The sequence below is a fragment of the Lethenteron reissneri genome, chromosome 41, assembly GCF_015708825.2.
Source record: "Lethenteron reissneri isolate LAM-NWPU_2019-01 chromosome 41, ASM1570882v1, whole genome shotgun sequence".
Taxonomy (NCBI): Eukaryota; Metazoa; Chordata; class Hyperoartia; order Petromyzontiformes; family Petromyzontidae; genus Lethenteron; species Lethenteron reissneri.
Window position 1 is genome coordinate 4,147,221 of NC_083819.1, and position 17,001 is coordinate 4,164,221.

The 17,001-nt window shown below is 49.7% G+C and overlaps 1 protein-coding gene across 1 annotated transcript in view; it reads left to right on the plus strand.

Annotated features, from left to right (window-relative positions):
- Window positions 1-951: 951 nt before the first annotated feature.
- Window positions 952-17,001, plus strand: part of EML6 (EMAP like 6) — a 198,689-nt gene continuing 182,639 nt past the window's right edge. The window contains exon 1 of the mRNA XM_061568264.1: window positions 952-1,575. Coding sequence (XP_061424248.1) covers window positions 1,379-1,575 — 197 coding nt within the window. The 5' untranslated portion in view covers window positions 952-1,378. The remainder of the gene's footprint in view (window positions 1,576-17,001) is intronic.

The following is a 17,001-nucleotide window of genomic DNA, read 5'->3' on the forward strand; positions in this document are numbered from 1 at the left end:
CATGAAAAACATGTTTTTTTGTTTTGCCCATGCCCGCTAATTTGGAGGCATAAAATCAACCGCTGTCCAGAGTTTTTAAGAACGTTACCAGCACTCCTTAAAAATACTCATTTACAAAACTTACACGTACAGCCGTTTTAACAAGCCACTGCTGGATGGCTTCCCACCCCCCACCCCCACACCACGCGGGTCGTGGGGGTGGGGGGTTATTTGACCAAAGTACTTAAAACCACGGGTTGTCAGTGTGGGTTGGTTGGTGATGGCGGGCAGCATAGACGTAGGAGCATCGAAGTAGAGTACAACGTTAGATTTTCGTGCACTGCGCTCTGCTGTCCAAATATGCAGCATAGCATTTTTAGGTTTTTTTTTAAGAAAAAAAATATATTACGGAGGAAATGGATTGAACATTTTGGTTGTAGGATTTGTCTCGTAAACACTCGACTGCACCCCGTCCCCCTACGAATTTCAGCTGTAGCCTTTGAAGGAAATCATCATCATAAATTACATCTCGACGCTTTATTAATTCCTGATTATATTAATCGATTATGTTTGCCTCGTTTTCATTCTTTCCTTCAACAACCATTGACACACACGTAACATAATTGCGCAGTAAAATTCACAGATAATCGAATTTGTGAACATTCGATTAAAATTATTTTCAAACTGAAGCGCGACCACGAACGTTGACACTCGATCGGATCATTGTTGATCCGGCGCAATCGACCGAGCGCGAATCGTCACGCCGTGCACCAAACTCAGAAATATGAGCCGTCGCTTGCTCTCACGGCCGTCGTCCGTCCGGAGTCCCCCTTCTCCCCTCAGGGTGCCCCAACCCCCCGCCCCTCGATTCCTATTCCCAACCCCATCCGCTACACGCGCACACCACGACCACATCATCAAGCGCGCCGGTCACGTGACGCGCTGCGAGCGCCCGCTGTCCGTGGTGCTGAATCTGTAAAGGCGGCCCGAGGCGGCCCCATTCGCACGCCGCTCCGACCGCGGGCCGCACAACTACGGGTCGAGGCGTAACCCTCCCCCCCCCACCAAACGTACACTGCCAACCGTCCCTCTCGTTGTGTCTCAGTGCATCTCTCTCTCGCTTTAGCAGCTGTAGCTGGAGCCATAATGGCGAGGTTTCGCTAAGGACGGGATAGGTGTTGGCAGCGGCGCGCGGGCGAGGGTGGAGAGAAACAGCAGTTGCGGCGGTATCATTATCCCTGAGCAGCGGCAGCAAGCAGCAGCAAGCGAGGAGCGACGGACGGACAGACTTGACGTCCCGGGGGGGGGGGGTGGGGGGGGGGCTGAGGGGTCGCCAAAGCGAGAAGACGACGACGAGGACGAGTAGGAGGAGGCGAGGGAGTCTTCGCTCTGCCGGGCGATGTCTGACAGAACCCCGCCGCTCGGTCAGCTCCGCCTGGAGTGGGTTTACGGGTACCGCGGCCACCAATGCCGCAACAACCTCTACTACACGGCGGCACGGGAGCTCGTGTACTTTGTGGCCGGTGTCGGGGTGGTGTACAACACTCGTGACCACCGGCAGAAATTCTTTCTCGGCCACACGGACGATATCATCAGGTAGGTGGGTGGTGGTGGTGGTATGAAGTGGACGGACGGCGAGTAGCGGCCTGCGTGTGTGTGTGTGAGAGGGATAGAGAGGCGTGTGTTTGTATTATTGTGTGAGGTGCTCGCTAACGACACTTGCCCCAACAGCCTGTGTCAGGCTATACGGAGGATCTTTGTATTATTGCACGGGTAGTGTTTGCAGTTCACGTCAATTGACAGTGGCAGATGTAATTGCCGCCGTACGACACGGCCAATCGTCAGCAAGTGAATTGGAGTGCTGTTGTTCTCGAGAGTATTACATCTGGTTACAATTGTGCACGCATAGCCGAGTCGTTGATTCACTCGGTACATCGCTAAAACTGAATAACGGAAGTAAAGTTATACATGCCTGTAATAAGCGTCGTGATCAATACTAGTATCCCATCGTCATCGAACCCCAATAAGCCGCCTTCAGTGGAGGGTGCCGCTAACAAATTCGGTTACCGTATACTGTCCAGCAAACCACTGGACAATACACACAGCGTGGTGCAATGTGGTTTTATACAGCATTTAAATACGCCTGTGTCTCAAGACGTAAACACACATGATGGTGTATTGTGAATACTGTATACTATGCCATAGCGTGTGATGTAATCGCCTTGTGTAGACTGCTGTACGCTATTAACTTCATCAGCAGCGACAGCAGCAGCTTCTGTTCGCCATAGACGCGAGAATCTGGAGTAACCGGTTGTACGGGGCTGTTCGTGTGTGTCATGAGATTGCTCAGTGCAGAATATAACCCATTTAACGTGCACGTTAGTTTCACATGGGCAGTGGTCGTCGACCTGTAGACTTTTTCAACGACTGTATAAGTTGACAGCTTGCGTCAAATATTGAGTGCAAACTGCACGCACATCGATTCCCTAGCGATCTCTGTGATTACGACGGTAGCGACCATACGTACTGTATACACAACGCAAATGCAAACATCACCCACCCACCCCACCCACTCACCCACCCACTCACCCACTCACCCACCCACTCACTCATTCACCCACTCACCCACCCACCCACTCACTCACTCGCCCACCCACCCACTCACCCATCCACCCATCCACCCATCCACCCAGCCACTCACCCACTCACTCACTCACCCACTCACTCACCCACTCACTCACCAACTCACTCACTCACCCACCCACTCACTCACTCACCATCCACCCAGCCAGTCACTCATCCACCCAGCCACTCACCCACTCATTCACTCACTCATCCACTCACTAACCCACTCACTCACCCATCCACCAAGCCACTCACCCACTCACTCACTCACTCACCCACTCACTCACCATCCACCCAGCCACTCACGCATCCACTCACTCACCCACTCACTCACCCATCCACCCAGCCACTCACCTATCCACCCAGCCACTCACCCAGCCACTCACCCACTCACCCACTCACTCACCCACTCACTCACCCATCCACCCAGCTACTCACCCATCCACCCAGCCACTCACCCATCCACCCAGCCACTCACCCATCCACCCAGCCACTCACCCATCCACCCAGCCACTCACCCATCCACCCAGCCACTCACCAACTCACCCATCCACTCACCCATCCACCCAGCCACTCACCCACTCACTCACCCATCCACCCACTCACTCACTCGCTCACCCACTCACTCACCCACTCACTCACCCATCCACCCAGCCACTCACCCAGCCACTCACCCAGACACTCACCCATCCACCCAGCCACTCACCCAGCCACTCACCCAGCCACTCACCCATCCACCCAGCCACTCACCCAGCCACTCACCCAGCCACTCACCCATCCACCCAGCTACTCACCCAGCCACTCACCCACCCACCTCGTAGATACCTTGAACAGACGGTTGGGGCAAATGCCGTTAGCGAGCGACTAATGAAGGCCGGCAGGGCACACGAGGGGGATGTCTTACACGCGCACAATTAAGCATATGGTTTGCAGCGGCACTCGTGGATAACTTAAGATCGTGGCGCGCACGACACGGAACTCTGTTCGGGGTGAATTCTCTGCCATCGCTGCTTGTGTTTGTACAGCACAGCACACGCGAGTTTGTTAACACGGGAACGCTCGCTTTGATGCGCGCATCGCTGTAATTACCGCATTCACGGTGTTGGTCTTTTTTTTTTGGAGCGACGCAATCATCCGTGCAACCCTCGCATTCTGCACGGAGGTTTGCCGTTGAGCGTTACTATGATGGATTTATAGCGTGGCGCAAGCGCGACCGTTTCTGAATACGCTCCACAGCGAGACGGACGCTCGCCTCCTCGAGATAACATGAAGTGGAATTATTTGGATGTACTGGATATATTTATAATAAAAAAATTCCCGAGCGCTGGCAATGAGTGATACAAACGCTACCGGGCTAGGCGGCGAAGGAGACGCCGGCAAAAGTAAACGTGCAGGTGAAGAGGACACTTCACAGGATGAGAGCGAGGAGGAGGGAGCGGCGGTGGCGACGCACGCGGCCTGTAATCCGGCACTGCGGAGGCAGCGAGGGTTGGCGGATCACCGCTCAGATGTTGCCACGCGCCCTCCCCGCGGGCGGCGTCGAGGTTCGCCACGAGACGTCGGCTCCAGCAAAGTGCCGACTCCTCTCTTCACCCGTCCGTCTGTATATACGAGAGTCTGGCCACCGCCTACCCCCCCCCTCCCCCCCCCCCAACTCCTCGCCATACGTGGCGTTCATCTCCGGGTGCTCGGGTTTCCTTCCCGCGTGTTGTACACTCATGCATTGGCTGAAAGCACCTTAATATATAAGGGACCGGCAGAGCTCGGGCAATCGTTGGTAGTGCCCGGCTCACCAGCTGAATGCTGCCCTCCCGGCGTGTCTGTTGCTCATCTTCCTAGTCGTTGTTTTCCCTCTCTCCCTCTCTCTCATCGAGAGTGAGCGAATACTGCGTAGCGCGTTACAAGTTGAAATCTAATATTATTACTACGTGTTTAAGAGACGAGCAGTGAGAGGCAGATCGTGAGAGTATTGAAGTTGGTGAAGTTGATCCTGCACGGGCGGGGGTGGAGGGGGTGTGGGGGGGAGCGGGGGGGCGTGCATCTGGCAGGGCAGGTGTGGGCGAAGAGAAGATGCGGGTCGGGCAGGCTCCCAACTCGACAGGTGCGGCGATGATGATACGAGATCTCTCCGTGGGAATATAAAGGCTCGGTGATGATGTGGGGGGTTGGGTTGCCGTCGGGGTGAGGGGGTGGGGGGTGGATGATGTGGGGAGGAGTCCGTCTGTGCCGTGATCTGGGCTTAGGGGCTCTCTTCGCTAAAATGGAGCAGCTCCCATAATCTGTTTCGCTCGCAGAAATCTTGATTTTTGGATCAAAGCCAAGAGCACAGTAGGGAGCTACAAACGAGTAGACCGTGTGTCCGTGTGATCTGCGGAGCGGTTGTGTCGTGGTTAGCGTCGATGCGACATTTTTGCCAGTATCAAGATGATGAAAATATAATAATAGTCTTTAACCCCTTCTGGCAATAAAACAGTTGTTAGGATGTTCAAAAAAATATCAAATAGATACCTTTGGCAAGGCATCGAATTTACAGAAGACTGTCTATGGTGCAGGCTAATCAGTTACAAAGACAAATGTTTATATTATCCGATCATTTTTGTTTGCATGTTCACCACAAGTCTGCGTGGTAAATGCAGGTTTGATGCCTTGCAATAGGTGTGTGTCTATTTGGTGTTTCAACATCTTAACACCTCCAGTTTTATATCCAGAAATGATAAAGCTTATTCTTATATATTTTTCAAAGTGCTTAGCTCACTGCGCTGTAAGAACCTGGAGGAAACCGAGGTATATTCCTGCCGTTCACCCCATAACAGTGGCGAACATTTGACCCGGTTCTGGACCTCTCCTAGGCGATCTCCACCTTAGCTGTGCACCTGGTGCAGTTTGTAAACACCGGCACTGGGGAAACACAGGTGGAAGGGGCGTGGTCCTGACCACCGAATGCACTCGGGTGCCGTGGCGGCCTTCACAGGCGCTACTCGCTATCGGCAGTCACTCCAACAGCCGTTGCGGGCTACATGGAGCCTTCTTTGTTATGTGTGTCAGTGGTTCATTCATTACACTACGACCCATACCACCTGCATTTGATTTCAGGCCACGGTCACCAACCGTGGTGAGTGATATTAGCATAGGTTTGACCCTCTCTGGCAACGAAACAGGTGTTAAGATCTTCTTGGTTCTTTCGGTAAAGTCACGTAGAAGGGAAATAATAAAATAATTAAAATAAAACATAATAAAATAATTCTCACTATTTTATAAAATAATTCTCACTATTTTATTATGTTTTATTATTATTATTTTATTATTTCCCTTCTACGTGACTTTACCGAAAGAACCAAGAAGATTAATCCCTGCAGTCACGAAAGCTTTAAATCGAAATTTAAGGTGTTAAGATGTTTAATCACCAAACAGAAACCTTTCGCAAGGAATCGTCAAAGGGTTTCTGTTTGGTGTTTGAACATTTTAACACAACTGTTTTATTTCCAGAAAGGGTAGCACCTAATCTTGTATTTTGATACCGGCAAGGGAGGTCCCACGATGTGGTGCGTGATATCTGATCATAAGCATCGCCACAGTTGAGAAAGGAAAAGGCGTCTGCCTAGGCGTGGAGTTCACCACATCACAAACATCTACCTTAACAGGTGCTCGCTGACAGCATTCGCCCCAGCAGGTAATATCTGTCCTTGCAATGCCAATGACTGCGCCCGAGATGTCTGTGACCAGGGTTGAACACCCGGTCGTGGATAATATCGGTGCCAAGTGGTAACTGAACCTGGCTAGGGGACTCCTCTAGGTCGACTCAGCCTTCAATTAGTATCTAATTTGGGGTGTATAACAGTAACACATTCCTGCGGAGGGAGCTGGTAGGAACGTTGGGTTGCTCGGTCAATGGCCAGGGTCAACGGCGGCGTGGTGCATTCCGCAAATATGCCCGACTGTGAGGACTGGCACAAGCCGGCGTGAGTAGGTTAAACGTTGAGTTTTACAGGTAGGAAAAACAGGTTCCACACTGCCCACCAGGGATTATTTGTATGTCTGTCGTGCACCAATGCGCTGTCCAACCAAGTTCCTACCTGCCCACTCCGATGGAACGTGTTATAAAGGCACCACGGGGTGACCAGCCCCTCCCCACCCAGCCCCACCCCTCCCACCCCCCACTCAGCCCCACCCTCCCAACCCAGCCCCTCCCCAACCTCCCCTCCCCACCCAGCCCCACCATCCCACCCAGCCCCTCCCCACGCTCCCCACCCAGCCCCTCCCTCCCCACCCAGCCCCTCCCCACCCTCCCCTCCCCTCCCCACCTACCCATCCCCTCCCTCCCCACCCAGCCCCTCCCTGCACGATGGACACAATAATCCCCTGTGGGCTGGTGTAACATGGAGGTTCCTACCAGTATAACAATAGCACTGGGAAGAGAAAATCTTGCTCAGCATGGCTTCGGCCACATCACCCCATCGTGCATGTTACCTGTTCTATCAGATGCTTGCAGTTGCTGGTGGCACTTTCCACAAATGTTATGAAGATACACCGGTGATTTATTTTTTATCCTTGCGTGTGTGATGGCAGCGTGGTTCGTACAATATACTACCCAGGGCTCGATTCCCGGATACAGAGACACACCAATGGGCTGCCTTGAGATTTAACATGCCTCGAGTCTCTTCGAGGTTGACTCGGCCTAAAATGAGTACCGAGTGTCTTGTGATCAACATAAGCGCTGAGTTAGACAGACGGAGCCGGGCATGCCTGATTCTGGTACCGCCACTAATTAGATATTTGTCTATCATCATGGTCTATCCACTGCTTGATGAAGCCCCTCCCTGCGCCTTCGCCATCCGTCACAGTCCTGTGATGCCACCACAATCCATCTCACTAATGCGCATGCCTCCAAAATCCAATTCCAATTTGTTAACCTCAGCGTTCACTTGTGTATAAATATTTATTTATTTTGTTAAATTCCAAAAGCGTTCTCGTTTATTTATTTATTTATTGAAAGACTCGTAATATTTCTACTGCGTGACAGACCGGATAATGTAAGCTATTCTTTATGTAAAGGTGTGCGGTTCATCGCAGCGTGGATTTTCATCACGGACCTCATACACAAATGAGGCGGGGGCCAGTGGCGCAGTCAGTTCTCCGCGCGCCGCGCCATCGAACCCGGCGATCCAAGTTCGATTCCCCGGCACGGCTAACGTCAGTGGCGGATGACGCCCGACCGATCGAAAGCACCGCTTCACCCACCCGCTCATCAGCGAAAGTGCGTCTTGTTTAAATACTGGCAAATATCATTATGATAATCATTATAATATAAAAAAATTGTTTTATTGTTTGACAATGAACGCCGCCGTGTGGTAACTTCTAACAAATCTCAAAGGTTCGCACGGACACATCTGCGCGTGTGGCTTTACCACGTGCGCGCGTGCGCGTGTGTTCACCGATTCGCCAGCCACTCCCAACAAAGCCGGTGTTTATGATCTATTACGCGTGTGTTATCATACCGGCGAGCACGCAGAAATTATAGGGCTCTGTCGCCAGATGATAACAACAGCACGCGCGTAATCGGTGGCTCTTACACTCTCAATTAAACCCTGCCCATCAAATAACAATTACACGTTGGTACAACCCTTTCTTCTTCTCCTCCTTCTTCCTTCTTCTTTCTTCTTCATTATTTCACGTACACGTTGGCATTGACGCCGGTGGAAATGCAATGCCAGGAGAGGTGTTCTTCTTTCAGCGTTCGGCGAACCGCGAGCCATATGTTACCCTTTGTGTGCACGCCACAACGGCATTATGAAATCCAAACACACACACACAGAGACGCTCTGTTGGTCACCCCTGTGCACAGACAGAGAGGCTCCAAGGACACGGAATGTGGTGAATGACTTCAAGCGGTGGGACATCGGGGCGATCGACTCCCTCGGCTGTAAACTCATTCCCCAGACATTCGTCTGAAAGTCACTTCGCGCATCGCGCGAAAGGAGCTCCAGACTGGATATCGCAATGTGACATAATCGTCGTCGTCGTCGTCATCATCATCGTCGCCGTCATCATCGTCGTCATCATTATCGTCATCATCGTCGTCATCTTCATCGTCGTCATCATCGTCGTCATCATCATTATCGTCATCATCATCATCGTCGTCATCATCGTCGTCGTCATCATCATTATCGTCATCATCGTCGTCATCATCATCATCGTCATTATCGTCGTCATCATCATTATCGTCATCATCATCGTCGTCATCATCGTCGTCATCATCATTGTAATCATCATCATCATCATCATCGTCATCATCACCAGAGATACACACGCGTCGGGCCAACGTTGACCCGTGGTTTGAAACAATTGGTCTCGACGTTGCACGTTTACCGGCTCGCCGTGGAATTTCCGTGTGTGTTGAACGGAGCACTGTTTAGAAATGGGTTAGGCTATATATAAAGTGTTATGAGTGGTGCGTCTCGTTTATTAGGGTGGCGGTTATCGTGAGCCTTATATAAGGTCCCGTCGACCGGAACCTCCATTCTCTCTCTCTCTCCGTGCTCGGTTCGGCGATATTGGGGCTTTGTAACGTCTCCCGCGACGAAGCTAAATTGATCCTGCTCCTGCGGCCCCACACGCGCACACAGATGAAGAACGATGAGCCAGATGAGTTTCCCTTTTCGTTCTCGCGCCGAAAGGAAGAAGAGTATCAATCGATTTCGTCAGCGCATCGTTACACCCCCAGGCATCATCTCTGCCACGATCACCATCGTCATTGTACAGTCGTCACCTGCATCAACATCATGAATCAGGCTGCACTACTTGGTGGGAAGCTTTTGCAGCGCTCCTCCGACAGTGGCTGGTTTCCACGATCAATCGGTGGCAAATATCACGACCGGTTCTGGGCCTCCTCCTAGGTCGACTCAGCCTGAAATACATACCTGGTGCTCAGTGTAAACAATCAGAACTGGGGGTGGGGGGGGAGACAGAGGCGTCCGGGCGTAGCGTTGGCCACACCACCAGCCTTCACAGGTGCTCGCTTCAACTCCTTTGGCCCCACAGCGGATTGTTATAGGCTATAAATAATTCGACTGTAGGAACGTGGAATTTTCCACCACGAGCTCAGCACCCCATCGCTGGATGTCCAAGTGACACCGCTGCTGCCGTTGTCTCTATATCAGGCAGCGCCCACGTGCAGCGTCGAAACCCCTAAGCGACGCGCACTGACAGAGGCTGCATCTCTGTGCCATCCCTGTGATTCTGTCTGACCGCGACGTTTCGTGTACCGAGGAGGAGTAGCGAGGTATCCCCGGCTCAGACACGCCGGCGATGAGGCAGCAACCCCTGGTGGTGTCCTGAGCGGCAAATGTTCACCTTGGCCGTGCTCAAGACGCGTGTTGAACGCGCTTGGCGTTTGTTTCAGAACAAAACAAAAACAAGACCCCAAATAACACTTTGTGCAACGTACTCTAAAAAATTAAGCGGGATGTTGTAATGAAGATGTATTTTCTTACATGCGCGCGTGTGTGAATGCGCAAATGCTGCGAGTGTCATGCGAGCGAGCAATTAGTGCCGAGTGATGAGCATTTAATTACACGTCCGTGTACGCACGGAGAATTAAAGGGAATTTAATTACTCCTCACTTGGGGCTAAGTACTCATCGGAGCCACTCGCATCAGACGACATTCTCGTACCTTCCTCACGTGTGCCTGCAGTGGGCACAATCAATTATTAATGCCCTTGTCCCAAACAAAAGTTGTACGCAGTGTAAAGACCAGCTGCTGCTGCTGCTGCGACAGATGACACCGTGGCTGCAATAGTCAATCGTCATTCATTTATTGATTTAGCCAGTCGCCACACATTGAAGGAGGCTTCCTGCTCACTCGATTCCCCCCTCCCTGCAACGTTGCTAGGCTTGCTCAGAGTAGGGATTATCGGCGTAAGGCACTACCACTACCACAAGTGGTAGTGGTAGTGCCGGAAGCCTCCTTCGAGTGTCTGGCGACTGCCTAATCAATAAATGAATTACTTTTGACCATTGCAGCTACGGTGGCATCTGTCGCAGCAGCAGCGGTATCACAGGGGGTTGGTCAAGAGATGGCTGCGTGAACCACCACCCCACCCCACGTCTGCGTTAGATGCCGCGAGCGTGGTCGGCTGGAAGGTTCGGATTCCTACCGCGCACGGCGAAATACCACTGCGCGAACTCTTCACTGGAAGAAAGAAGGAAAAAAAACTTCCTTCTTAAAATGCAAACTTGAGACTCGGTGAGGTTTTGGTGGATAAATGTTGTATCCTAACCCTTCTTCCATAATTGAGATTAATAATATTTGATGATTTTTATATATTATCTTTTTACTTGTTTTTTTTAATGAGTGAAACACACCAAAGCGCACCAAACTGCAAAACACCAGGTGTTGTTAAGTAATGAACGAGAGGAGGGCTAGGATGACAGAATTGCAACCTTGCTTCAAGGCAAAGGCAGTGAAAGGAAGCAGAGGCGCCCTTGTCTAAGTCATAACCACAGAAAGCCAGGAATCATCACTGATTGTGTGTTAGGGATTCCGAGCTAATTAGAACACGTGCACACAGAAAGGGAGGTAGAAGCACGCCTTGTTCTCCTGCAGCTGAGGAAACATAGATAAACCCAAGAAGGCCTTGGACCTGAAATTAAGAATAACATTCCCAGAGCAGAAGGTTGGAGGGCCACAGGGAGCTGATTTAAAAGAGTGTTGTATATCTCTCAAGGCGAGCAAGACCCAGCTGTATAACAAGGCTGCGGGGGTCACCAGAAGTTCGCATTCGCCTAGTTAAGACAAAAAGCTCAATTATTCTGTATTGCTATTAAAGTAACGTTAAAGTCGGAATTTAACAACAGGGTAGGCTAAAGTTATTGATATTCACACCCACTCCAATTAAACCAGGCCACAAGTTACGCCTACTGAACCATCACCATCATTAAGTCAAATGAAATGTTATTTCCATACTTTAATGCTTTCTATACAACTCGACCCGAAGCATATGCATGAAAAGACAAAAGTAAAACTTATGAAAAGCCAGGATAACGGGATGAATCACCACCAGGTCGAATATAAATACATAATAAAAAAAACGATGTGAAACCCAGGGTCGGAGAGAAAGGGAGATCCCGGCCGTCTTTGTATCCCCGCAGCGCGGGATAGGAGTGTGTATACACTCGGGGAAACACCTACACTTGAGTCAAGCACCACGATGGGAAACGACAGACCTTAGGTTACATACAGAATCATAACTGTGAAATAGTAAGGGACAAATGTTAACTTAAAACTTTTTAACCATTTCTTTGTGCGCCGGGTCGGAGAGAGTGTTGCCCCTCCCTCCAGGTTGTGCAACACGAACAAAGACGCCTATGAGACATTTGTAACGTCTGTGTTTTGGGTTCATGAAGAAGGCCAGACAAGAGATAATATTGCACCCAGACAGAGAGACGACCTCGAGGCAATTTGTAACATCTGATTGTTTGCTCGTGGGTTTATGGAGGGAGTGTGACAACGAATATACCGTCAGTGATGCACACAAGGACACACGGACATACGGACAGACACATGGACACACCTGCCTACGGACAGATCCTGACACAGCAAAAATCGGAAGAAGCCCCGCCTTGTGGGCGGGATCCAGGGGGATTTTTCGGCATAAAGTAAAGGATCCTGAGCATTGGAAGTCAGTGCGACGGGAGGGTCCACTCAGCAGTGCGACGGGAGGGTCCACTCAGAAGCTCGACCGGGAGGGTCGACTCAGGAACGAGTGTGACGAGAGGGTCCACTCAGGAGCGCGACCGGGAGAGTCGGCTCAGGAGGAGTGCGACCAGTGGGTCCACTCAGGAGTGCGACCAGAGAGTCGACTCAGGAGCGAGGGCGACCAGCGGGTCGACCCAGGAGCGAGCTCGACCGGGAGGGTCGACTCAGGAGCGAGCTGCGACCAGCGGGTCGGCTCGACTCATCTTCAGCTCGTCAACCTCTGCCGAACCGGGGGTCTCTGCTGCCACCGGAGTGGTGAGCATCGCGATTCGGCGACAACCCAGAGCTGCACGCTGCGAGCGAGTTGTGGGCGCCACCTACCGACCGGGTTCCGAACTGCGACAGCGTATCAACAGCCATCCGAACCACCACGGTGACAGGGGATCGACTGATACGTATGACGCGCACCGCCCCCTCACCACACGACCACCAGGCGTCTGTTTGACCTAAAGAATCGACTCCGAACACTGAATATTCAAGACAACTCTTACCACTCAAAAACACTCGAACCCATAAGCCATCCGTGGCTGGAAAGCATCACAACGAGACCGAGGGATGGCCCTCCGTCGTTTATAAGAGTATTCTTAATTTTTATCTTTAATATTTAGTGGGCTGTACTCTTAATCGCATAAATTCCCAACAGATCCATCAATACGAACTGATTCTTGGCACCTCCTTCCGCCGAGCCACGCTCACGTGGGGAGTGGTGGCCCACCGGACCCTTATCAGGTGATCTGGTCCCCAATTAGTAAACTTGGTATAAGATAACGAGCTTCGGAAAAGGAGCACCGTCGCAGGCCCTTACTCCGAGCCGTTCTGAGATAACCTGCCGATGTATCTGTTGAGATTGGTGCCTTTAAGAATAATAACTGTTTTTGATTGTGTTTTTTTTTTATCGCCGTATAATCTTTCAAGTATCTTTCAGTCATAATCGCCGCACGTACTCGCATCCTCTACAGAATATTCAACTGTTCCGTGACCCAAGGTGCTAACAACGTGATAAGGGTTGCGTATGATCAATAAGGAGTGCGGTACTGCGTGAACAATATTGAGTATAATCATTCATTAACGTTAAGGTTTTCTTAGCATAGTATTTGCATGTTTTAACGACTCTCTCTCTCACTAACAACCATCGCGTTATGCGGGATCCATGTGCCGTTGTCAAAGTGAAATCAGACAATCGTTGATGATACTGTATTGATGCCGTATTGACGTTCAGGGATTGAGAGTTCGCATACTATATCATAGTTAAGGTTGAATTAGTAATAAATTGATCAATACAGAAGTGGTTGTGTGATTCTTTCCTGAAATCTATGCATAAGATCTGCTTCTGCGTTGAGATTTGAACTTGGTGACCTTAATAAACACACTAATACATACTCAGTAAATGTTAAAGCGATAACGGGGTGAACCGGGGACCTAAAAATATAACCACGAATAAACTCTGGGAATGTTAAAGCGAGAATGAGACGAACCTAGACAACGATGCCGAGTTAATCTAAGTTAATCTTGCATACTTACACCACACCTGCATAACTGCATACGATTAATTGCCTTCTTCCAATCGATAACCCACCCTCGTCACCGAGGCGGGGTCTGGTTATCATAACGACTTGTATTATCATAATTACACCCACTCGCATAATTAATCCGATTACCTCTCGAATTGGCATAATTAAAATGTGCGTAATTATATAAATTAACATATTTCCGGATAATTACACATTTGGCCAAATTTCATTTAATTATTATTATTTTCACTGAATATTCATAACCCACATATACAACATAATAATTTCACCCACGCACGCATACAACATAACAAATTTTCATTACCCAACATATACAACATAATGGGGGCTCGTCTTCCGGGATCTCTCGCAGACAGTTTATGCATGAATTCAGGAACGAATCACTGATGTGTTAATCAAAGTGTTGTGAACTAACGTTGCCTTGTGATTGTAAACGGGGGTATACAAACAAAACGCGCTCTGAAGGGAAATACCAGAGTAGCAGAGTATAACAAAGACAGCTGGGCTGAGATTATTTGCTCGAGTTGAACTGACGCATCCTGTGATACAATTGTTTATATGCACTCTGAAAAGAAATATTAAGGTAACTCTTGCCATACTTAAGATGCTAGGATTAAGAATAATATTTGAATGGGTTACGGGATACGGGGAGGTCGTATTTAAACGTACCGACCAATCTGTTACAAAGCAGTACAGTCAGAGAGACATATGGGAAGGGAGCTGTATCGATAACACGAACACACCTCGGGGGAAACTAATTGACTGGATAAAAAGTAACGAAGGCAAACACGATGCAAAAACTGCAGAGAAGGCAGGACAGGACTCATACCTTCTCACACAGGCGTACAGACAGGGATTGTGGAATGAGGGAAAATTTGGAAAGGAAACGGGAGAGAAATCGTCTCTAATAAACGACGAGAAATGTCCTCACACCCTCGAGAGGGAGGAGAAATCAAAGCTCGCGACACCAGCGAAACTCACAGACGTTGAGCCACAGAATAAATATGGAAGTAACATCAAATCACTCTCTTGGGTACGTGGACAGAGTCCAGGGATTGATTGCACAAAAGTTAAAGTAAAATCGCCAGGACATGGTACACTAAGGGCAGAGGCAAAAACTGAAGGGAAATGGCAACACGAGCGACACGGCCCTGGGCGCGCACACAAAAAATGCACACCACTTAAACACAGGGGACACAGCACAGACCAAAGTGACAGATTGCCTGATGATAACTTGTTTGATGATGACGCTGTCAGCAATCAACTTTCGGAATACCTGTTCACCAGTAAAACCCTTAAGTTGATGGACAAGGCTCTAGTCAGAATTCCCGATTTTGACCCCCACAATAAGACTATGGATATCCACACACATATCGCGACAGTGGAAGAGGAGGCAATGATTAGAGGGCTGAGGAGACGGGATGAAAAAGCGAGTTTGTTGAAACGGACCTTACATAAAGAATCTATTCCATGGGTAAAGTCACTACCACACAAGGTTAGAAATGATTTTAAACAATTGAGCCTGGCAGTGATTCGGAAGTTTGGAGAATATTCGACACTCACTGAGGGGTTTTATGCTGTAAAATCGATGACCCAGGGCATGGACCAAGATCCACGTGACTACCTCGTCCAATTTAAAAGAGCGTATTACGCAGGCGATGTGAATCAATACCACGAAGGGGATAAAATGTTCAAAATTATGTTTTTTGAATCCTTGAGCCCAGAGATTACAGAAAGGGTGAGAATGGTTTTGAATCCAGAAACCGCATCCTTACGCCGCATAGAGAGCAAGGCGTACATGGCATGGTTATACAGAGCTAAGAATCATAATTCGGATCCAGAACACAGGGAGAGGGATGAGGAACCCAGCCTCTCAGAGAGGAATAAAAATCACCGAGCAGTCCCACCATGCAGAGAGCAGCAGAAACGCACGCACACATGGCAAAATAACCCAGAGAGAGGTTGGCACGAGAATGAGAGCGGCACAAAGCCGAACATTCAGGAGAATCGCAGGAGGGGGAGGTTCAGAATAGAACCATACCAACACCCCATGCCCCGACATGCGCAAGGTCAAGATTACCCACAGGGATGGCGAAGTAACAATCCAGGAAAAATTTGGCACCCAAATGGGAAAAACACTGGGCCAAGGGTGCAGGAGAATCGTAGGAGGGAGAGGTTCAGAGCAGAACCATATCAACACCCCATCCCACGACACACGCAAGGTTCAAATTACGCACAGAGATGGGAAGATAACCACCTAGCGGGAAGGTGTTACACATACCGCGGAGGTATGGATGCGAACATTCACGAGAATCGCAGGATGGGAGGTCAAACACAATCGATCCAATTCCGACCAATTCCTCCACCGGCTATACCAGGAGGGAATAGAGGAATAACACAGAATACGGTCCAAATACGTGATGAACCATCCACAGTGATTGAGAGCGGGCAGCCCATACGCGCCACACCCGCCGAGGTGTTAAACCCGGCGCTCAATGTGAAATACAGGCAGGCTGCAAGTGACAGGGCAGGCAAAAACGTGGACAGTGCTCCCGTAAATGACGCGCGGATCGAATACAAGGACAGGGTTGCATTGAAGCGTGATCGGACAGTACAAAAACAGACAGCAGGGACACGCCCTGAGGAGCGCAGGCATGAGCCTTTGAATGGAAAATATCCAAGGGAAACCAAAAATTATGTGGATCGGAGTGCTAAAATGGAGACGAATGTCCATGACGTACCGGGAATGGTGTTGAAATCCAACACACTAGTAAAAACAAAGAGGGCAACATTACGAGGGACAGAATTAAATCGACACACTGACTCGGCAAATGTGCATGTAATCGCAGAGAGAGCGAATGCCTCGAACCAAGTGTCAAAGTGGGTCGTGTGCGCGAATTCTGGTTATGTGCAGCACAATTTTTCACCACACACTCCCACGACACAGAGAGTCAGAGAGAAAACTACAAAAACGAACCCGAAAACCGTGATCGAATTATCGAAGTGATAAGTGGTGAACGAGGCAACATGAGGAAGGTAACGCATAAATGCGTTCGAAACCGCTACCTAGCGTTTCCCAGGATTTAACAAAAACAAAAATGAATATTCGT